Raw genomic sequence first — 25736 nt, forward strand, 5'->3', positions numbered from 1 at the left:
ACATTATGTATATTATGTATCTCAGTCATGATCATAGCTAATTCAATCCGCCTATGACCACTGAGGCCGAAATTCAATGTCACTGGTATTCATCTGGAGTAGCAAGATTTCTAATTATTTAATAGTTCATGATTCATATTCATGTATTTATTTATTAATTTATACATTGATAGATACAATATAGTTTCTTAACTATGAATGATTGGAATAGGAACAAAATGACTGTGACTATGCCCCATTTCGGAAAGCCAATATTCTGACTGCAGCTGTTTAAAGTCTAAAACTTAGCTAATTCCCGAGCTCGAGAACCGGCCCTTAGACTGAGCCTTGGTGGGGAAATATTCACATTATTTAAATATTGTAACTAACGATGTATTTCATTTTGTAAATGACGATTTATTTGATTCAAATACAACCATTATTTGATGCTCTTGCTGATGGGTCTGTTTGTACAACAGTTGTAGTCCGGGTGGGACCCTGCCAAGGAATTACAAGATACCGATAATGGTAAACGGAAAAAGCGATACAGATGGATCATACTTGGAAATGTTAGGTCAAGAAGTTTGGACTTGTCTCAGGGTATGATCTTCACAGCACTCTAATAACACTAATGATAGCAATAAAAAACTTTTTCCTACAGAGTCCTTGAAAAGTGACCATTCCTGCACTGATTACAGAACACAAAGAATCACTTTTCCGCTCTAGTGTGCGAAGTATTACTTTGCGTACTCTTAATACTTTGCATCTTGCAGCCATCCCAATCAGCTGTTGACATTGTTGGCGTGTATTTTGAATGCGAGTTTGTTCTTCCTGTATTTTTTATGATTTTCAAATAAATAGAAAATAAGAACTCATTGAATTAAACATTTTGAATATTATTAATTATTCATTATTTCAAATAATATTTTTTCATTCATAAATTGATTGGTTGAAGAATTATTTAGAAATTGAGTTTTACATAAAATTATTCAAATTTTCAAATCAAATAGATCAATTAAATTTCTATTTTGAATAAATTATCGATTATTAATTTTCAATTGATTTTCTTGAGATGACTGCCACTAGTCTATTGAGTAATGTGCTGGAGGCGGATAGTCTTAGATTTGTATCGCGTACCGTGGCTATTGTGAACTTAAATTCCTCAACATCCCTGATGCTTCTGATAGTTCAAAATGTCCACCTGAAACCCCATTTGGATTTTTCCCGGGCTATACAAAACTCAAAGTTTACTTAAACTCTATGATAGAACTTCGTCACATTATTCAAAAGACTGATACAGAAAATGCGAAGATATACAAACAACTTCTCTCAACAATAACACAATCCAACATTGCAAGCTTGAACGGAGAAATTATGAATGTTTTGAAAGGGAGTATGAATATTTACGATAATACAATAAAGCGATTTCTTTTCAGAACAAACTTAGTTTACACAACAGGTTTTTGCTTGGAAGAGGGAGGGAAGTACGTAAAATTCCAGCCCCACCAATCAAGATTTGAAACTATGGAAAGATACGTCCTGGTGACCAAAGATAAAATACTCATGCTTGATGGCAAATTATTAGCGAATATAAATAAATTAAACTTCAAGGATTGTAAGTTACCCAATATTAAATGGTATGACGGAGTACCTGGTTGTGGGAAATCCTACTTCATAGTTTCTAAGCATAATCCTGGAAGAGACCTTGTCCTTAGTCAAACACAAGCTGGCATAAAATCTATTCGTGAAGAAGTGGTTAGGATGCATGATATCGATGATGAAAGGAGCATAAACTTAGATTATAGAACTGTGGGAGCTTACATTATGAATAGCTCAGGTGAAAAAACGTATGGAAGAGTTTTCATTAATGAAGTATTATTAATGCATGCTGGTTACATTGGTTACATAGCTGAATTCGAATTGAGTAAAGCACAAGAAATAATTGTAGTTGGTGACTCACAACAGTTACCTAACATTGAGAGAAGCTGCTTGGAAACGAAATGGCATGAAATGTGTGACTGCTTGTGTGAGCCGTATGCATACCTTTCAAAAACGCGCAGATGCCCGCTATGCACTTTCCCCCCCCCCACCACTATAACATCATCGCTACGCTAAATAGTAAAATCTCATCCATACTTCCGACACACAGATCAGGTGAACATCATTTTATATTCTCGGAGACCCTTTTTTGACCTTCACACAGGAGGAGAAACAAAGAGTAGCTGAAGCACTAAATTGAGGAGAAAATACTTGGAAAGGATGGAAACTTCATACTATATTCACGAAGCGCAAGGACTAACATCTAAAAACGTAGTATTAATTAGAGTAGATTACCGGAACAGAGACATTTATAACAGTATCCAACATGCAATAGTTGCTCTTTCACGCCACACCAATACTTTCAGATATTTAACTACGAGTGTAGAAAAAGATGCAATAGACAAACTCATTGATAAATTAAGAACAACAAATGTGACTGATCTTGAAAAGTGGAACAGGGATAGATTATGCATGCTTGATAACAGACTTGATCATGGCTGATATTGATGAAATTCTCACTTTGCTGGAAATTGATAACATCACTCCTGAAATCGATGAGTATATCAATCATGTTCCTTCAATAAACGGAAAAAGTATTGAATTCTTAAATATCTTCTCGACCAATATCCGCAGCCTTTATGCAAATTTCAATCAGTTAATCTGTTGTATAAACAGCTTAAAAACAGATATCCATGTAATAGTTGTAATGGTGTGAATTCTTGCCATCCATGTTGGGCGACATTGTGTAAAGTTGTAAATTGCCAACCATTCATATGTGGTGCGGTGTTTTTGATATTTATAAGAGCGGTTGCTAAAATCCCTATTTTGTGAATAAATTTGCAAAAAGTTAAGGCCGTCCGGCTCGCAAATATGCTGGGTTCAGACCGCAGCTCTAGCTCAGTAGTAGATGCATGAATATTCCAAATATAATTAATCACCGCGGGGTTCAATGATTGGTGATTAATAATTCTTACCGCTGCTTCCGTGAAGTTCTGGAAGAATACCAATAAGGAAATCAAAAAGATAGTTGGTGACTGATTACCAGTAACCATATATTCAATCAAGGATAATGAGACCAACTATGACTTTTCTAGTTGATTTTTAAAACGCTCGTCATGAATACAGGTATTCACCAATTTACCCTTCTGAAATTCCTTGGAACTTACAACGCCAGTTCTTGAAGTTCTCTGGATCCTTATTAATGTAAACATCACAAAAAATATTTATTAATAGATACAAGAAGAAGAAGGAGTTATATTATGTTTATGAACCTCTTGCAAGTCTGATAAATTATGTATTAAAACAACACCCCAATATAAGCTAAAATTAGCTTCATGGAGTAGCCACAAAATCTTAATAATAATAGGAGATCTAAATTAATTATTTCAGTTCGTACAGTTATAATTATTATTGTTATTATTATATTATGAAGATCTAAATAGATTCTCACGACATAATTTTGTGATAAAATATAAGATGTTATTATTTTATGATCTATCATGAACATTGTAAACTATCATAATTATTATGTAATGTGAGAAAAATTGAATAAAAAAAAATATTATTATTATTATTGCTAAGAAATGAATCAACCTTTAGGTTTCCTCTGCAAGGTTTAGAACCAGATAATTCATTAATATGTTGCCACAGCAACTTTGGCTTACCATGAGATTGTAAAATTTTATTTTTGTAGTAGGTTTCTTTGGCTAACTTGATAGTTGTGGATAAATAATTCCGGTATCTTTTGAACTCATTAAGAAGTGCTAAATTGAAAGGCTGCAGCTTAACTCTTTTTACTCAATTTGTCTCTATGTCTGATAGAGTTTATAAGTCCCTGACTGATCCAAGGCTTGATCTTTACGTTTCTGTGTCTGTAGCTAGATGTTATAGATGATGCCTCAATCAATTCCTTCATTTGGCTAACAAAGATATGAGCAGATTCACAAACAGGTTCAATTCTAGTGACCGCATTCCAGTCATGCTCCCTGATTAAATTCATTAGTTGGATATTAACAACTCTTTTTATAGGGTCCCTTTGAGAATAACTGGAGAAATGTTGAGCCACCCTTCCCCACTCAACCATGGTCATATAGTGATCAGAAAAATTGGTCTTAATCACACCCGCCCGAAAACCATCAACACTCCTTGAGTCAACAAAAAAGTGATCTATACAACTACTGGAATTAGAAGTGACACGTGTAGGTTTGTCAATGCAAGACACATAACCTGCACCGTACAAAGTGTTCATATACTGTTCTCCTAGAAACGTTCTGTTCTCCTCCAAAATACAACAGTTTAGATCCCCCACAATCCAGTTAATATGGTCTTTGGATCGATTATTGCAAAAACTTGCAATTCATCAATAAATACTCGCATATCCGCGTCGGTAGATGGGCTGCAATACAATGCCAAGACACAGAACCTGACATTTCCTTTACTAAGAAGGAGATTCAGACCAGTGGCGCCATGTAACCGGACTTCAATGGAAGATACGTTAAAATTATTATTTACATAGCAGATCACACCGTCGTTTTGGTTCCTTCTGGACGTGCTGCTGAAAGGAGTGTAGCCCTGCAGATGAGTTAGACAACCATCATCGCCGAACCAAGTCTCTGTCAGGACAATAATATCAAACTTGACTCTACAATCCTCCAACACGACCAAAAACTCATCAAAATTCTTCCGATAACTTCTGATATTCGTGTTGTCACCTGGTCATATGGGACATATATATATGAATAATATATTTATCTCATATTGATCAGGATTTTAGAGTTTTGATTTAGAAAAGTTTAATGAACGGTGTTTTTGTCTTTGAACAATCTTTGTCATCGACAGAAAGATTGTTTATTTCATTTGTTGTCAAAATTAATGTAGCTTCTCTTTTGTTTTTAATAACAAACGTTCCGCTTGTGCGACAGATAAAAATATGTACTTGAGATGGCTTTCATGTTTGGCATTGACTGAGTTATATGTAATACCCAAAATTTTTTTTTTGGTGAGAGGTGTGTGAGCTCGTTCGAGAGGACTGTGAGTAAAGTCCGGCTGTTCTGGTGAAGGGGATAGATTTTGCTCTTGTTTTATAATACAGTTTTCCTGTCGCAGTTCGGGCAGTTTAAAGAGAATTGTATTATTGAATAGGACGGGATCTGAACTCATTTCATTAGATCAGTTATTTTGATTTTTTAATTAATAATTAACGCCGCGAAATACCAGTGGATGCCAAAGTGGGAACTTATTTCAAAAAGGTAGGTGACTACTGAGTCATTGTTCTTAAATTTTTCATAACCACAAACATTGAATCCTCATTAGCAGCAAAGCGAGTAGCCCCTGAAATATTCATCTGAATATTATTATTTCGTAATTTCTAATTATAATTCTAATTTTGTAATAAATAATTTATTGTTTTGTTTTAAATATCAAAAACCTGTACGATCTTTTCTTGTGTTTTTTTTTCATTTTCCCACCCTTACACATTTGGTGGAGGCTTCTTCCGCCGTCCATATCCTGCTTACAGTGTGCAATATTCTCAAACTATCCACAAATGAATCCCTAACATCAGATATACTATCCCATTCTATGCATTCAATACTTCTAAGAACATTCAAGTTTTGCAATGCTTCTTCAGCCAGTGCACTAATTTAGATTGACCAAGCCAACCTGTCCAGTAGAGATAAGGGAGAGAGTAGAAATAAACGAAAAAAAGAAAAAAAACAAGAAATAATAACCAGAAGATAAGAGAAACAACAACCGCACACCTGAACTACAGGCAGATATGTAGAATACCAGGACGAGAAATTAAGTAAAGCAACTAGCAACTGGGAAAAAAGAAAAATACAGAGTAAGGATATTCAAATCGAAGATTATATGGAGAGATAATATTGGTCCACTCAAGATTTCATGGATATAGCCTCAGGCTGCAAGGAAAGATAAAGATAATAGTGATAATGAGAGGATATTTATGTTGTGAGAGAGAACGAAAAATAAGACAAAAAGGAAAAAACCAAAAAAAATTAGGTTAATCGGAAGATGCATCTTCATATAAGAGAAAAAATGCTAATGCATTTCTGTACTACTTTGCCTTAGAATATTGATTATACATAGTCTACTTTATGAAATCAGCTGAAGCTGATACAGATCATGCACCTTATTGACAAAAATTCACTAAGTTAGCATTTCATCTTTAAATAAACGCTCCTATAACTTACTTAATCAGAGATACACAACAATACCATAGTATTTTAAAGTAGACCATTAAGGAATATGAGAAAGGAAAGTTATTTATTCTCTCAGTTGACAGTGATAAGCAGTGATGGGATAGAGATAGCGATCATTAATAGAGATTATCAATATGAATGGCATGAAGATTCTATTCTACACCACTCTAACAGATTATCATGCTCATTCAAAGGGAGAAATGAAACAGCATATAAATATTCGCATATAAATGTAGTTTTGAAATAATCTTGATCTTTTCAGGAGCTTGAAGTCAAATTCTCTCTTTGTTTTAATACACAATAAAATTATGTGGATTTGAAAATTGTAGTAGAATATTTCTTCCTGGTATGTATCAGAAACATGAAATCTAAATGTAGGTGTACAAGAACTATACTAATAGAATTTCTGATTTTTCTATCCATTCTGAGCGAGATTAGTTTTTTCTTCAAACAAATTAAAGAATATTCGAAGGAAAATGAGTTCTTATCTTTGTATTTCATGCAAAGCTGAAGAATTTCATAACTGAACCTATTGATAAATGTACGTTCCATAGTAATGAAGCATAGTACTATAGTGACAGTAATAATGGATTTATGTTTGATAAAGAAAGATTCATTTTCAAATATTAAATTTACAAATGTAATATATGTATATCAAACATTATCATATTCATATAGATAAAGAGAAAAATCTTTCAAAAAAGGCGAGTGTTCCATTTATTTATAAGTTGAAACCATCACTTACATCATCGATTTTATAACGAGGAAAAGATTTATAAAAAAGGACAATTTGCAAAATAAATTCGGTTTTTCCATTATCGTGAGTTCATCAAGAGACTGAGTTACCTTATCACCAAGGCAACAAACTTGATGTTCAATGTAGCGGTGGCTCTGGCTGTTTAGTGGTGGTCGCGGGTATCAGGCTCGCTGCCGGCGTGGCGCGGTGCGGGTGCGGAGGTGCATCGGTCACCGGTGTCTCGTCTGTCGGCCAGTAGAAAATTCTGCGCGCTCTCGAGTCTGCCGTCTTCCTCACAAAGATGTTTCCCTCCCTGACCCAGGCATGCGACAGTTCTCCCGTCCTGACGCTACTCTTTGCTCGGCTCAGTAGATCTTTGTCGTACTTGATGAGGTGCTCGTTAACCAAGACAGGGGTCGCCCCAAATGTAGGCAGCACGTCCGTCGCCATGATTCGCCTCACCCTGGCGGCCGCTAGCCACTCCAGTCTTGTCTCACGGCGAACGAATTTAACCAATATTGCAGGCGGCCATTTGCTGTTCCGAGGTCCAGGCAGACGATGGGAAATGGATATATCTTCATGTTTGTGATGTTTTAGATCGAGTGCTTTCGCGACTGCATTCACTACCAGGCAGACATTTTCACCGACAGTTGTTTGAATTCCGCGAATTTCTATATTCCATCTCCTTGTATAACGTTCAAGCTCCATGGTCTTCCACTCTAGGTCTTTCAGTTGATTAGTTAAATGTGCATTTGCCTGTTCCAGTTTTTGATTACTCGTTTCCAAGCTCTTATTATCTTGTTCAACAGTGGCTATTTTTAGTTGAAGACCAGCCAATGTAGAATTATTAATTGAGGACAAGGTTGCTTGAAGGTTAGTGAAATCTTCTGCTGTCTCCTTCTTATTATCATCTATTTGTTTTTGGATAGATTTTAATATACCGATAATACTTGCGTCATCACCGTCATTGGTCTCAGCAGGGCAATTTTCGCATCCCCATGCTACACCGCTAGCATTCATGGCGTTCAGCTTAGCCGCAGTGCGCACTCGACAGCATTATGCTGGATGAAACTCGCAACTACACACGATACACTTCACTGTCTCTTGAGGGTTTGTAGGCTGACTACATTTCACACACACCATTGTCCGAGAATACGAAATCAAACAGAGAAATAATAATTGAACTTTTCGGCAAGTAATCAAGTATATTTTCAGCGAGTTGAAAATATGAAAAGTTTCTAATTATTTATTTAACACCGTACGTCTCAAAGCCACAAACCAGACAAACCAGCTCCCAATTTACAATCTATGCTAAGATCTTCTCCGTAACTATCAATATAACCACACTTTAATTTGAAAATACCATTGAACACGTTTCTACTTCAAGTCGACATTATTGGGAAGGACAGGCAGACGGCACGGATTATCTTATCGATCCGATAGCAACTCAGGATTCATGTCCATTTCTTCTTACTTCCAGTATTGTGAGGTTAATACAAAGTGTTTATAGGCTACAAAGCAGCTTGGAGTGGATCAAGAAACCATCACCAATAAAATTTTTTTATTATTTAAATTTTTCTCACATTACATATAATTATGATAGGTTTCACAAATTGAAGTAATCATTATACATATATCTATCATCTTATATCTATCATACATGAAATAAAAATCTATTAAGATTTTCCTATTATAATTTCGTGGCTGCCCCATGAAGCTAATTTTAGCTTATATATTTTGGGTCATTGTACATACTCAGAGATATTTTTGCAAGATTTGAATTTACAGAGGAAACTGTTTTAGGAAATACAAACTCGTAGATGCGTTTATTTCGTGGTAATAATGTGAGAATGATATTTTTATCTACTTAACTGTGGAGTAGTGATTTTTTTTTTTACTTGTCTGTAAGTGTCTAGATGCTGTAGATGATTCGGTAGACTATTGAGAATGCATGGTACAAAGTATTCTGGTACAGCTTTCCCTATTTCAGTGAAGTATTCTGGTGTACTATATTGTGTTTGTCTGATGTTGTATCTGTTTTCATTGGCACGTCGATAAGCATTTTCAAAATGGTATTCCAGCAGTATTATATAATTGTACAGGTTTCTGAATGAGAGTAATTTTAAAGTGTTTGTATCCACTCCTTGGAAAAATATACTTTTGATTCTGTTGATCAGCTGACTTACTGGGTTCAATATTGTTGTAAATGTGCTTTTGCAATTAACACTTTATTCATTAAAAGTTCACAATATTGAACAAGATAAAAATAAATAGAACATCATCTTTGAACGTATCTCATAAAACCCCTTCATAAAACTCTAACTTGTTATCTTTTTAACAGTTCGTTGCCAAAACAGTCACCTTGGCAACCGTGTTCACATGATAAGTATCCATGTAGGTCTAGCCTTTGTTGGTCTCCAATATCCAGATTTCCTTGATAAGGTGCTAGACGATTAAATTTATAAGCGAGTCCACTTTCTATAGTGAGGTCCACGTTATAATGGCAGTGTTTGATTAGCAATAGTATTGCTATCCTTGTCCATCATTCAACAAAGCAGATAACGCTATCTCTTTCTCGCTCTGCTCTGTTGCCAGATCGACTTTTAACAATGTAGGATTAATAATCAATTAACAAAATATTCCATTTCAAATATGAAAATTCATTATTGATTTATTGAAAAATATAATTTATTGTTGAAAAAAATATTTTAAATGAGAATGAACAGTTAATATTAGTTAACAGTTTATGATAAACCTGTATCAGCTACCATCTATAGAAGGCATTGACAAGACAGAGGATCAGCAACGTTGTAATCCTATCTTTCTTCACTGCCATTATAACGTGGACCTCACTATATCATGATTTGTTTTCATATTTACAGATTGGAATCACGAATGAAAAGAAGTTTCTTTTCTTTAGAGTTGTGAGCTACGCTATGATACCAACACAAAAAATTACTACCATAAAAGAATTGCTTTATCAGGATGGAGTGACCATATCTTGGATGCACAACAAAGATGGATCATATTTATCAGTTATGGAAGTTCGCTACTTTGATATTGAACTACAATCAATGGTGAAGTTAGCAGAATGTGAGTTGAAAGTGAATTAATCAGTTCAGTAGATTGATAGTTGAAGTATAATAGTCACAATGGTCCATCCTCTAGGGGAGGCACCTACAGTATAACCTAGATAAACCGTCCGCTCCGGGACGATTATACTCTGTACAAAATTACTTCTTACTTGGAATGGACATGCGCAGCAGAGAAGACATACAGCGGAAGTGATACAACGGCGGCAATGCTACCGTTGTGAACTGGCCAGTGTTCTCTAATTTCCAGTGAGTATTCAAGCGCTTATGTTGAACTTGGAAGTTTCCTCTCTGCAAGCACTGAATTGACTGACTAATCGACAAATTGGCAACTGCGCTACCACCCATGACTCTATCTATCACAGTAATTGACTGATGTCCATCCATTTCCCTATGCCGCAAATTCCTCCAAGTCTGAAGTAATTTTGTACAGAGTGCAGTTCAGGTGCAGTAATAAGTGTTAGAGTACTATAAGATTTTGCTACTTTTATTTTACTTCTGCTACTTTTGTTGATAAAGTAATGATAAAGAATATAGTACATGGGTGGACTCATCCTGGGTTGATAAGCCTTGATTATCATGTTTTATCACTAGAACTTGAGCCCTTAAGCAGATAATCGGTTTAAACAGCAAAATGTCAGCTGTTGGTTAAAGCCCGTATGAAACACAGTATGATATGCAACCATATCTACAAGTAAACGTGGTTTAGCGTTAATCGTAGTGTTAGCATATGGGGCCTTAAGCCGGCTCCAGACATGCATCATTCGGCAAACACCGAGCAGCGACTCGCCGAATCGCTAGTAGTGTGGATGGATGTTTGTCTATTCTGCAAGCAGCGAAAACTCGTGCTAATTGTTTCAGCCGGCTCCAGACATGCGGCATTCGGCGAACACCTGGCATGTGAAATGAACATATCATATGTTAATATAGAACTATAATCTAGAGATACTACCTCTCCGAAACAGATGGTTAATATTGGTAATTAAATAAATACCCAGTCCAATTTTGTAATATGAATATAAATAAAAATAAAAATCTCGGTACCCCTTTTAGAAATATTTTATCACATGTTTCGGACATATATTATGTCATTTTCATGTTGTAATAAGATATTTGTGATAAATATGTGATAAATATGTGATAAATGTTTAAATGTTCAAATGTTTAAATGTTTAAATGTTTAAATGTTTAAATGTTTTAATGTTTTAATGTTCTAATGTTTAAATGTTCAAATGTTTAAATGTTCAAATGTTTAAATGTTTAAATGTTTAAACAATCAATACAAGAGAATTAAAAAACAATTCAACAATTGTTAAATATTAATTGAACAATTAAACAGAATTGAACAATTGAGTAAGACATAAAATTCCCGTATTTGATGGTTTGTTATTTTTTGATGAGAGAATTATTGTACCAAAAAATTTAATCCGTCTCATACTACAGAAATTGCATGATGACTCACACATTGGTGTGAATAAAACAAAGGCTAGGGCAGAAGTTTTGTTTTATTGGAAGGGTATGTACAAAGATATAAAAGAATACATCCTCAACTGCAGAGTATGTGACAAATTCAGGGTTAAAAATATCAGAGATCCCATGATTGTTCAAGAAATGTCTGAATATCCTTTTCAGAAAATTGCTTGTGACATCTTTGAGTTTGGTAAAGTTTCATACCTAGTGGTTGTGGATTATTATTCCCGTTGGATAGAGCTAGTAAAACTCAATACAAAAGAGTCGGGGCCCATTATTAAGGTTTTAAAACGTATTTTTTCAATGTATGGGGTTCCAGAAAAGCTGATAGCAGATAATGTTCCTTTCAACTCATTTGAGTTTCAGAAATTTGCTGTTGCTTGGGGTCTAAATATCGTTACAAGTAGTCCCAGATATCCCAGAAGTAATGGTCTGGCAGAAAAGGGAGTGTAATGTAAAGAGTTTTACATCTGTAAAAGAATGCTCAAGAAATCTCTTGAGTGTGATGCAGAGATACATGTTATGCTTATGGAGTACAGGGCAACACCTGTTCTAGGTTCATCTTATGCACCTAGTAAGTTGTTGATGGGCAGATTAATAAGGACCAAACTTCCTGTTTTCAATTTTAATGTTTTGAAGAGTAAGCCCCACAATGATTTCCGACAAAGGGTCACAGATCGAAATAAGAAAATCAAAAGTTATCATGATTCAAGGGCTAGGACTAGGAGTGATTTTCAAGTGGGAGATGATGTGATTTTTGGGATAATGATGTAAAAATATGGAAGAGGGCCAAGGTAGTAGACAGACATGATACACCAAGGTCGTTCTGGATTAGAGATGAGAAGAATAGAATGTTGAGGAGGAATATGGCTCATTTGAGAAAATCGAATAATTCACCCAATTTAAGTTCACAAAAAACTATGGAGTATCCAGGGGATGCTCGACCAATGTTTGCAACTGAGAAGTGATATGATAGCTGTAATGATGAGGAAAGGGCTAGAGAAAATGTTTTTGTCGAAAGAACAGAGGGTGAAATGGGTTCTAAGTATAATGAGTTACATAAGGAGGATTTACAACAATCATATTGTACTAGATCTGGGAGAGTTGTAAATCCTCCAAAGAAAATAGATTTGTAAATTCAATTTCAGTGATTTTCATGTTGAAATATTTTGTTTTATTTTTAATATTCCGATTTATTATTTTTCTTTTTACTGTATTGATAAGGAGATGATGTGTAGTGTACTTGGATGATGTAATACAGATGGCGTTTTGACAGTGTGTGTGGGACTTAGACTGAGAATGATAATGTGTGTGTTCAGGTAGCATCCCGTTTTGAGAAGTTGAAATGTAAAATAAAAAGATTATGTTTCTACTGGTGACTTCTATTTATTATTATTATTATTATTAATAACAAATTATTGATAATACACATCAGTCGTCTATGCCAGTTTTGCGGAAAGAATAGCGAGGAAGTGAACTGGTTTGAATTTTGGCACAGACTGTACCTTCTTGGAAATATTCTATTTATAACTCAGTGTGACTGGAGAAGTGTGTGTGACCATTCATAAGACAATACTCCTGCGTGACATTGTCTCTTATCTCAACCTCATTTAGTTATATTGCTTCCTCTCACTTCCCAACTATCACTCCCTCACCCTCAACCCTCTCTCTATCACTCCTGCATAACTCTCTCTCACACACACACACTCTCTCTCTCTTACCCTGTTGCGTGCTATTTTACATCCTTCTCAGAGAATCGAAAATTCAAATGGCGTTTAATCTTCATTCCAATTATTAAATTCAAAAATTAATTCAATTAAAAAATCATCCAAGGAAATTCATTGTTTATATAATACTTTATAGTTCACTATGTTATTATATTATGGACATTCAAATTGCATTTTATATTCATTGTGATTAGTAATATTTCTCATACTTCTCTCCTTTCTTTTCAATCAGGGTTTTGTTAGTCTATTATTTCATACAATGCTTCAGAGATATTATCTTCTACCTATATTGAATTTGACTTTCGAATGCCTAAATTTGTAATTTTTTTTGTGTCAATTATATCCATTACTATCAACTCTTGCTTGTAATATTGTTGTGCTATCAATAATATTCATTGAACGAGTGTTAGCAAGTTCTCACTTTTCACCCAAGTTCAAAGTTGTTGCCAGTCTGTGGGTTTGTTTGTTTGAATATACTGCAATAACTTTGGAAAGAGTTGATCGATCGCTCCAAATTTTTAATACTCACACTTCAAACCTTTCTACAGGTCAAGATCATCGAACAACAGAATATTTTACTCACCTTTTTTAGGAAATGAAAGTAACATGTCTGCCTTACTATTATCCTTCAATAACATACGCGTAATATATTAACAGTACAAATTCTGATGGCAGTTTGCTCTGACGTTGGTATTATTAATTTTACAAATTTGAATTTTGATTCTGAATCATTCACCCATACGGAGATATCTATGAAGTTCTATGGATTAATAAAGGCCTACAGCATAATATTAATAGGAAAACAACTTAATGCTCCTTTTCAAAAAATAATTTGACAGCAGGGCATATGCGACGCCAAATATAACATCACAATATCTATCACAAAAATCTCTCTCAGCAGCAACTCTATGAATGCTCAACATAGGTTGCTAGGGAACGATAATAATAAGAATATGAGTGATGAATAATCTACCCTGTTCTAGGCGAGCAATATTTCTGTATTGCAGATATCCAAAAACTTCAACACTAGAATGTGAATATTCTTTGAAACGGTTTGATATAAATTGATGGGCAATTTCCACAATTCATTATCTCTTGAAATTCTCGTCTTGAAACTTGTATTAAAACCTTCCCATAAAAAATGGGACACCCCACCTTGCTTGACCAATCTGTCTTCAGTGTCTTTATCGTTTGCAAACAGAACAATTTTGTTTTTTAACGTCCGTGACAAATGCATCAAATGGTTCACCTTCTAACTGCTGTCGTGTGTAAAAAATTAATCTTTCATGAAGAATGTTTTTCTTGGAATTACAGTACAATTGAAATTTTTCCTAAACTTTTTTTATATTTTTTTGATCCTCTTCTTTTTCGTATGTGAAAGTTCCGTGCACTTCTACAGCTTCCTCACCAATAATATTAAGCAGAATCGCCACTTACCGTTCACTTGCATGTTCACCACAACCTGTCGCCACCATATAAATATTGAAGGACTGGTGGAATCGTTTCCAGTTCTCTGCCAGATTTCCTTCCAGGACCAATGGCTTCGGCACCACAAAATTAGCCATTGTAACAATCTTTAAGATCTCCGAAACATAAAATCGTTACCACAGACGAAAACCACTCATATAACCCTAAACGACTGTTGATTTCCGAAAACTCAGACTGGAAACTTGAAAACACACAAACTGTTGTTTATTCAAGGGATAAAATACAGACTGCGCCATGATGTGTATTATTATTAATTTGCTATAATTAATAATAATAATAAATAAAAGTCACCAGTAAAGACATAATCTGTTTATTTTACATTTTAACTTCTCAAAACGGGATGCTACCTGAACACACACATTATCATCCTTAGTCTAAGTCCCACACACACTGTCACAATGCCATCTGTATTACATCATCCAAGTACACTACACATCAATGACAAGAGGTGATAGCAACAACCAGAGACTGTTTCCCAGGTAGAGAGATTAGTCACAGACTCACCCCGCCAAAACAAGACACTTCTTTTTCAGCACAAGAACAACAAAAGCAGCCACCGCCAAAACAAGACTGATTTTCAGTGCTAGGATGGATGTGTCTAACTTTGACGGTGGTGTATACTGATATCTCCCCGTCGTTCAGTTATAAATGTTATTCATTCCATTGATAAAATTTCTGTTCATTATTTGTTATAATATTCTTTGTTTTTTTCATAAGTTTTGGAGTTTTGAATTCTCAATTTGTTTTCATTTCACTTTTTTCATGAGTATTTGAAATCTTTGTAGTTTTCATTTTTGAATTGAGTGGAATTTTTGTTGTTTGTACTATTTATTATTGCATAAGTACGTTTTATTTCTATCATTATTTTATTTTTCCATTTGTATCTGTATAACTTTTATTATTAAGGAGACATATTTGGGGAAACCCATTGTCTCCATCGTGAATAAATAAATAAATGAACTATTGATTGCATGCAATAACCCATGCAATTGATAACCAAAATAACAAAAGTAGAGGGGATTTGATACTTTAGACAGGCTTTTTTGCTCGAAGTCCCCCTCCCCCCTCCCTTCTCGCCCCTCATCCATCCCACCTCCCCCCTCTCCACCCTCTCCCATCTCAGCTCCCCCCGCCCTCCCCCCTCCCACCACATGGTGGGGGGTGTTCCAAAAATAGATTTCCCCCTCCCACTCCTCTCTCATGCACTCTCTCTCTCTCTCTTACTCTCTCTCCCTCTCCCTCTCCCTCTCTCTCTAATCTAATCTAATCTAATCTGATCTAATCTAATCCAATCTAATCTAATTGCCCTCTCTCTCACTCTCCCCTTCTCCCAGTGAGGACGAGGGGGATGAAGAAGGAAAGAGAGATATCTCTCTCTCATATAGATTTTTCCTTCCCCTTCCCAAGTATAGATGAGGGGGGTGGATATCGAGTGAGGGAAAAAATAATTTCCCTTTGAGGGAAAAATTCTCTCTCTCTCTCTCTCTACATCTAATGCTATACTGTCAGATTAAAGTGAATTGAGAAATTCCCTATCTTTCTCTCTCTCACTCTCTCTCTCTCTCTCTCTTTCTCTCTCTCTCTCTCTCTACATCTATTGCTTGATAATCTATTGCTATACTGTTAGATTAAAGTGAATCCTTATCTCTACAATAATCTAAGTTCTATAATATCCATATCATGCTTGGTTTCCAACTGACAGTCAAGAGTTCAATCAAACTGTTTATCAATATTATGCATGTGTAAAAAATTGAGCTCTTTTGCTGTACAAACATCCCAGTCGTTATTGTTAAAGTGTTTTCTCTGACAATATGTAAGTATAATTGGAATGAGCTAGCATATCTAAAAATACTTACATATTCTCAGACCTATTTCACTCGGGCGGGGTATCTTAATACTCAACGTCTATAGTTACCATGAAACTGTCTTAAGAATATGCGAATCCCACTCACATTCAATTCCCATGAACGAGAATTAAAACTTCTGATGTTATCCTCATTCAAAACCACTGAATATTCTTTTGGTAACTTAATAGTGTGTTTAAAGTCACCTTCACTATCAATATCGATAATTTTAAGGTGAATTTCGCCATTATCGGCAAATGTTACCTTCATTACTACAAACCAATCAAAAGGATAAAATTCATAACTCCAATCGGCAAGTGGATTTGCTTCTACAGAGAACTCATTGAAACTTCTCCAATCAAAATAGTGAGACATTATGTGAACTTGTCAGCTCGACTGTTTGGAGTGAAGTGACGCGCGTGCTACGCCCCCTCTTGGTGAATGTTTCCCCAGAGAAATGACGCATGTGCTACGCCCCCCTGTGGGTGAATGTTTCCCCTTCCCAAATTCTATAGAAAAGAGTGTTCACCTTCATATAACTCCTACATGAGACTGTTACATTCAATCATAGACGCATGAAAAAATGTATAGTCTTATTTATCATCTTGAAGTAGCATGTGTTGGCAAGAAAACCATTAAAGTTCACTGTACTTCAAATTTCTCCCTCATATATCAAGTGTTATCCTTCCACAAGATTTTATGTTTTTGGAGACAATACAAAGCCTTTATTCTGGGCTAGGCCCATTTTTGTAGTTATCATTTCTGCAACCTGATTTTCGGAAAGGTTATGTTGCTTAGCTTCTATCAAATTCATATTAAAACTAACGCATGCATACCCACTGACGATATCATAAGCTATCTTATGGATGAATGAATTAAGAATCTTAATTTATTCTACAGTGATGCGGGAAGTGAAAAGGGACCCAAAGTTGCACTTTGAACATTTTGAGATAATATTTTTGTATTTTTAAGCTATGAATTCCTGACAATTCAATGCAAAATTCAAATTTTCATCTGTAAATTTGAAAAAGTTATGGCAGTTTGAAGTTTTCATAACTGAAATGGTAGTTTTGAGGAAAACGTGTTTCAAAGTTTGATAGCATTATTTCTTGTTTATTTCACATACTTAAGAGATAAATTATACATCAAAACAAACTTTAATGTGTCAACAATCAAAAAATTGATGAAAAAATTCCCCCTTCCTCTTCACTCTTCCCCCCACCACAATTCCCCACCACTCTTTTATCCTCTTCATACCTCTACTGGCCCCATTTATCCTCTTTTCTTTTAAGGTCTACTTGATAATCATTATCCCTTATATTATACTCCTTCCCTTTACTCCTACCATTTCAATTTACTCCTCACCCCCTCATCACTGCCCCCTCTCCCACCCCTCTCTTATCCTCATCATTCTATTATAGGCCATATTCATCCCTTTTTCACTCCTTTCTCCTTAGTATACTTTGAAATTAGTATCCTTAATAACTATTCTCCTTCCCTTTATGCCTATCCTCCCCATCTGCTCGCCCCTCTTCATCACCCCTCCACTCCCACCACACTCTAATCCTTTTAATACCTCTATAGGCCCTACTTATCCCCTTTTCAATCCTTTTAACTTAAGTAGCTTATACTTATAAATTATTATCCTTAATTATTCTCTTTCCCTTTACACCTACTCTCCCTATTTTCTCATCCCCCTCCATCACTCCCATAAGCTCGTTCATAACCCCCATGTCCCTAAAAACTATAAAATAAAAAGATAGAAAATACAAACAAAAAACTACAATTTGAATGTTTTCTCTCTTTTTCACATACCAGTGTCAAAAACTCTTTCCATAAGCTCTTTAATAACCCCCATGTCCCTAAAATCTAAAAATAAGAAGTGTCATGTTATTCTTTATATTTAAATAACGATTAGCCTCCTGCTTGGCATCAGTCGGTAGAGCATGAAATATTTGATATAATTATAAAAATTAGGTCGTGGTTTTTTAATAGGATACAGGACAAGCTGATGCTATCTAATCTTTATGTTATCTCTTTGGCGATATCAGCCAGTTACTTTACTCAGACCTATTAATATTTCTGCTAGGGATTTTTATATCTACCCAAATTTCAAATATGTTACATGCGCCCCTGGATTTGAATTCAAAATATTTGAGAATCACAATGTTTTTAATGAAAATCCACCCTTCAATACATTGATATATTTCATACTTTGTTTACAAATTATACTCTCAAACTTTTATCATAGTTCGCAGATCTATCTGCTGCGCCTCCCTTTAGACCTCTATCAAATACAATAACAAATTCTCCTCATCAACACACAAAAAATATCGTAAATATAATCTCCTAGACACATTCCTCCTTACAACACTTAGAACATAGTATTTTTAAATTTGCCGCTCGCAAGGCCGCCAACCTAACTACATACATTTCTTGAATCTATCATAATTGATTCCTTTCAAACAATAATTTCGATGTACAAATTTTCTGGGGCTTATATTTTATTGTAATTCCTAGGTCTTAATATAAATAATTTTCTATACATCAGGTACAATTCTTTTCTTTTGCTAATGGTTCTTTGGCTTCAGGTAACTAGCATTCATTTTAGGTTTTTTAGGTAACAAACATGGCATAACTAACAGTAATAAAACTTCAACTGAGTTGTGGTCGATGTTGTAGAAACGTTCCATGATGAAATAAAAACACATAGATGTTGTCAGTTTTCTACACTTTAAAGTGTAGAAAACTGACAACATCTATGTGTTTTTATTTCATAACAGTAATAAATATAAAACATATGAATAAATATATTAACATTGATAAATACAATAAATAACAGTAATAATAACATTTTTGGGTTACAATACTTTTCTTTTCATAATCATATGTTGAGCGCTACATTTGATTCAGGTGGCTTTGCTCAGCTGGTCGCTGGCTCTATATTCATACTCATACTGCTTATGTCAGAACTTGCTGTCGAATCTCATAATTAACCTGACTGCTACATTTTTTTCTTTTCAAAGGTAATTAACAAATTTTAAATATACTATCCCCGCTTGTGTCCTTTTTTATTTGATTTATATTATTTAATTACATAATTAAAAATTATTCTTTTGCTTGTTGTAGGCTTTGGACAGTTGGAAGGAATCGAAAGTCTGATTTGTTGACACGAGGTTGCTTCATCAATATTAAATTTATTAAGAAAGGTCAGTAATTGGCTTGATAGTGGCGTTTTCCTTTGACTTCTTATCATATTTATTTCAAATTCTGTGATATTGCATGTAAAATTGTTGTGGTTTTCCCGTATCTTTTGGCTTCCTGCTTGTAGCTATACTGTAGGCCAGTTGGGTTATCTGCTATCCATTTGTTGATTGTTGAGGTTGTCCTATTATTAATCTATCCTTCATAAATTTAAAGCCCATGTATCTGGTATATCTTTTTAAACAATTCCAAGCTTCATTTATGGTAGTTTCTTTCAATCCATTCTTTTTCCAATTATCCTGTAGTCTTAATGCATCCTGCCTTTCATGCTCATTTAATATTCTGGATTTCAGTTTGTCATAAATCATTATGCCCACAACAATAAACATTTTTATAATATTAAATTTCCCATCATAAATAATAGATTCTTTCAATAACAACAACATAATATTTTCCATCATATCTACAACACAATCTTTTATTAATATCACAGCCATTATAACAAACATTACACACCATATCAAAACATTTATCATCTTTTCAATAGTATAATCTCTAATCATATAATATCCAGGTACTTTCACTTTCTTAATATAATTCCTTATTTCTCTTGATTTTATTAACCACTTTCTGTCCATCAATCTCCACAAGTAATCCAATTTATTATCATCATCCATGCATGAATCTATGATATTCCTATCAGTTCCGTTTTTGTCATATTTCTTTGGCCTATTCTTCCGGTCACATCGCTGAATATCTCTCTTAAAACAAATGTGCCGCGGATGCATGCTGTCGGTCCGCTCCTGTCCTCCTTGGTGTCGGTCCGGTGTCCTCTGTTGCCTCTTGAAGCATGCATGCGGCCTGTATGCGCGCGCGCGGTTCCTCCGTTTCTTCCGCCTCCGGGCCTTGTGATGCATCTTCTTCTTCTCCCGAATGCCATCCTCTTGTTCTTGATGCCAGTCGGATGTACTCGGGCACTTCCGTCTCTGGGCCTTGTGGTGGTCGCTCCTTTTGTCCGGTAGTCCGTCCTCCCTGGTGTCGTCCTCTTGGTCCTCCCTCCTGGGTTCCTTTGTCTGCTTCGGTGGTGTCCATTGGTGCAGGTGCATGGATTCTGTGCGCAGATGCTTGGTGGTGTTCTCCGGCGGTGAGGGATCTTCGGTAGGGAACAGGATGCTTAGTAGGGGTTGATGCTTGCAGCTGGTTTTTGGTGGTGGTTTATCTGGTATTGGCTTTTGTTCTTCTAATATTTTTTTCGGTAAATCATTTCTGAATGTTGTGTATGACGTTGAAATATCCTGCTTTTCTTTGTTTGTTTCATTTGAGCTTGTGCTTGTTATATCGGGGGTATCATATAGTCATGGTTTATTAGCTGTAGTTTTCTGTATATCTGGTGGCGGGTCGTTGGGTGCTGGGTTCCGTGTTTTTTGTTGATTTAATCCTGTTGCATGCGCTAATGTATAATTTGTGCTTACTTGTTGAGGTGGTGGTTTGTAATTTCTGTTGTAATTATTCTGAGTGTGACCATTATTTGAGTTTAATCGATCATGGCCATCATAGTAATTCCTGCGGTTGCTCTGATGGGCGTAATGATTAGTTGTGTGATTTTGAAAATTTTCATTATTCCAGTTACTATTTTGCTTGTGCTCATAGTGGCGTTCAAATTGAGGGGCAGATCGGTAGCGATCATATGATACCGGTTCATAATTTTGGCTGGTATACTGATTACTTTTTGAGTTATGTTGATTCCGTGTGTATCTTTGGTCTGAATGGTGGTTTGACATTGCCATCACAGACTGTATGCCATATAAATGATTTATTAGCTGTTTGCAGTCAGTAATGGGTTGTGTGGCGAGTGCCATTCTAACTTGATACGGTAGTTTCTTCAGAATAATACTTGCTAATGCCGATTCGTTAATGGGCTCGCTCAATTGAGAATTTTTGAACTGTAGGGCAGTGACGAAAGTGGTACATGCACCGTCTAAGTTAGGGTTGAAATCGCATGATATGATGTCCGCTAGCACGTCCAACTGTTTACTTCTGCTCCAATACTGTTCCAGGAAGACAGCTACAAACTCATCCAATGATGTAGATTCATGGGCTCTACTCCGAAAGAACATCAGGGGTTTGCCAATCAATAAACTAGTCAAACGAAGACGCCACATGCTCCAAGAGGTAGGTGCAAGAGTTTGTACTAACTTTATCTGATCAATGAATGGTTGAGGTTGCAAATGGCAATCAGTATTATCAAATTTACCCAGTCCTCGCAATATACTATGTGAGTTGACGTTATCTGCTTGAATTCCTTGAGGTCGTTGTTGGATATAATTTTCTAATGCTGTTATTTTCTCTTGTGCCATCTGCCATTGACTATTATGTGTAATTTTATTAGCATTTATTTCTTGATCTAATTGAGTCAGAGTGGATTTTTGAATTAGTATAGTTCCGTTTAAAGCCTTACAGGTTTCTGTGTTTTGATTGATACTACCTTGCAGTTGGTTAATTTTTGTGGACATATTAATCTGTTTATTTTGTATATCTTCAATACTATTAATATTTTTATCAACTGTAGTTGTTAAATTTTGATTGGCAACGGTAATTTGTTTGTTGATTTCTTGATGGCAATCGGCCCTAATGTTAGTTGTTAAATCCTGAATAGGTGTAGTGATTTGTGTGGTTAGGTTATCTATCCTTTCGTTTAGTTCACAGGTAACCGTATCCAACCTTTCCGATAATCCTGCCATAACTTTATCCTGACTTTCTTTCTGTAGATTTATCATTGCTTTTAATTCTTCTCCATGATTCTCTACTTTACTCTCAATAGTGTCTAACTGTCGTTCTACTGATTGTATAGCGCCTGCTGTCTTTTTCATGCCCTGTTCCACTGTTTGCTTATTTGCCTCTTTTATTGCCGCATTCTCTTTTTTAATCTCCTGCATCATGTTATCCATTGTGTTTTGTAACATAATATTGAACATACTGCTAGTTTGTTCCATTATCACCCTTTTAAATGGATCTAGCTCTGTGACTGAAAATATACTTTGTTTGCTCAGATGTGACTTGGCCTCTGGAGATGCGGGTTCTGCAGGCTGCTTCTCGCCCCCTTCGAAGTTGATCTCTGCTATCCGTTGATTCAATGGTATGTCAGCGGCGTCGATTCGAGTGGATGATAGAGGTTGTGGACCTAGTGGATCGAAGACTATCGACCCGACACTTCCTGGTTCCCTTTCTCGTGGCGTATTGGCATCTACCATGGTGGGGTTTGATGTGCTGGGAGTTGACAAAGTGGGATCTGTGCAACCGCCGTACATATATGAAACTTCAGAGTTTACGGGAGTGTGATTCATTGTGTCAAATATGATAAATGCTAATTAAAAAAGTGATGAATAATATGCAAAAATGCTTAAAAAAGAGACACAAACCAGGACTTACAGTGAAACAGTTATGTGCAAAGTGTTTGGATATCCAAAAATAAGGTATTTATACTTAAGTTTTTTATAATGCTCTAGCGCTCCAATATTGAATATTGATTCCTGACTTGTTTACAGACTGTGACTTATTTTCCAACCGGCTTATACATATATATTCTTGACTAGAAAGTAATAGCAGTTTAGGCTTATAAAATATAATATCTCTCTATAAAATATATTTTTTACAATAACAATGATATAAAATTTTCTTTAAAACATATAATTTCTCTTTATTTAAAGCTATTGATTCCCCAAAAAGTAATATAAAGTTTAATTCGCCTGTTTTCCTCAATACTCATATATCTATAGTTTCATTATCCATCCACGACAGATTTCAATATGACTAGACTTGTCTTTAATTATTATCCTCAATATGGGTCTTGACTTAATTTTGAATAATTATTTAATGAGCTCGGCTCTCATCATCAGTCCCACATTGGTACGGCATGTTTCTGTCACGTTATTCTTTATATTTAAATAACGATTAGCCTCCTGCTTGGCATCAGTCGGTAGAGCATGAAATATTTGATATAATTATAAAAATTAGGTCGTGGTTTTTTAATAGGATACAGTCTCATAAAAATCTTTATAGGCCCAGGTATGAGCTTCCCCTATAATTTTTGTAATTCATTAAAAAAAAATATATATATATATATATATTATATATATATATATATATATAATATATATATATATATATATATATATATATGGTACTTATAATAATAATAATAATAATAATAAATTTTATTGCCAAAAACAATGCATACAAAATAATACTTAATCATCTAGAGCATAAACTAATAATAATAAAAATAATACAATTATGAATATTATATACATTTAATTGTCTTGACAATAAATACTCTCATGCAAGGGAAGCTTCCCTGTACGCATGGAGGAGTTGCTGCAGACCCTAGAAACTCTCTTATAGTAAAAAAAAATCATTCTATTTATTGAATTCCTTACATAATGTATCCAGTAATTATAACTAGGAAATGAAAAACAAAGCATTGATAAACAAAAATAAAAGTCATACAACAAATAAAGAATAAGATGAAAGCTAACAACAGAGAAAATAGTAATTCAAATAACTTTTAGAATTTGAGAAATGTGATCTCTCACTGAACAACAAAAAACATAGCTTCGACCGCCTCCGGAAGAAGACCGAATAGCCACTCTCTGATCAATCTACTGTACAAGGGGTACGATTGGCAAGATCTTACATTGTCAGGCAAATTATTGAAGAATTTTGGACCTAAGAACAAGAAAGATTTTAGGAACATGGTGGATCTTGGTCTTGGCAAATGAGCTCTATTACCATGTCGCGATGAAGATCGAATAGTATCCACAACTGCGCCAGCATTGCCACTCCTATTAAAGAACATCTGCAAAACTCTAAAAACGTACATATATCTAAGTGGCAGAATATTTAAATTTAAAAAGAGAGGAAAGGATTCATGCAATCTTGTTTTCTTCATCATTATTCTTACAAAAGACTTCTGTAATCCAGATAGCGGCTTCACATGAGTATGATAAGTACTACCCCAACAAGTAATAGCATAGTTTAGTCTGGAGTGCACAAATGCAAAGTAAATCTGCCTCATGACACTCAATGGACACAGAGATCTCAAAAAATAGAATTTGCGCATGAACATGTATAAATAGTTTTTGAGAGATAGGATGTGCTGCTTAAAACTGAGCTTTTCATCGACCATTAAACCTAAATATCTTACAACATCCGTTTGTGGAAAACTGCTACAAGGACAATCATTTAGCCGCCCCTGACAATCAATTGAATGATATTTAATGGGAGTGAGCATTTGAAAACCTCGAGACAGTGAAAAATTAACAATTACAGACTTTTCAATATTCAGACTTAGCCTATTACACGTGAACCACAATGACAGCATTTTAACATCGTAAGTAACACTCTCCATCAGCAATTGAGTTGTTTTTTCACCGTAGGTTAGGGCCGTATCATCCGCAAAAGCTGTAAACTCTCCTTTGAATGATGAAGAGTACAGATCATTAATGAAGATAAGAAACAATATTGGCCCAAGGACCGAACCTTGTGGTACTCCACTATTAATTTTCCTCAGTGAACTTTTTTGACCATTGAGGAAAACATATTGATGCCTTTCTTCCAGATACGATGCAAACCACTTATGTACCAGTCCTCTTATTCCAACCCTTTCCATCTTCCTGAGGAGAATATCATGATTAACCGTGTCAAATGCCTTTCTTATATCAAGAAAGACACCTGTGACTCGGTTTTTATCATTAGAGTTCAAACTATTATGAACCAGCATCATGAACCTCCGAAGGGCCATCTCAGTGCTCAGACCTTCCCTAAAACCAAATTGGACATCAGAAATCACATTCAGCTTATCCATGAAATTAATCAATCTAAATTTTACAATTTTTTCAAACACCTTTGAAAAAACTGACAACAAAGATATTGGTCGGTAA

General features: G+C 35.1%; 1 protein-coding gene across 2 annotated transcripts in view; it reads left to right on the plus strand.

Annotated features, from left to right (window-relative positions):
- LOC111052006 overlaps positions 1 to 25736 on the plus strand; it is a 469556-nt gene that overhangs the window by 243115 nt on the left and 200705 nt on the right. For both annotated transcript variants that reach the window (XM_039435624.1, XM_039435625.1), the window contains exons 19-20: positions 459 to 579; positions 9855 to 10065. In XM_039435624.1, coding sequence (XP_039291558.1) covers positions 459 to 579; positions 9855 to 10065 — 332 coding nt within the window. The remainder of the gene's footprint in view (positions 1 to 458; positions 580 to 9854; positions 10066 to 25736) is intronic.

This window comes from Nilaparvata lugens, chromosome 9, assembly GCF_014356525.2.
Source record: "Nilaparvata lugens isolate BPH chromosome 9, ASM1435652v1, whole genome shotgun sequence".
Taxonomy (NCBI): domain Eukaryota; kingdom Metazoa; phylum Arthropoda; class Insecta; order Hemiptera; family Delphacidae; genus Nilaparvata; species Nilaparvata lugens.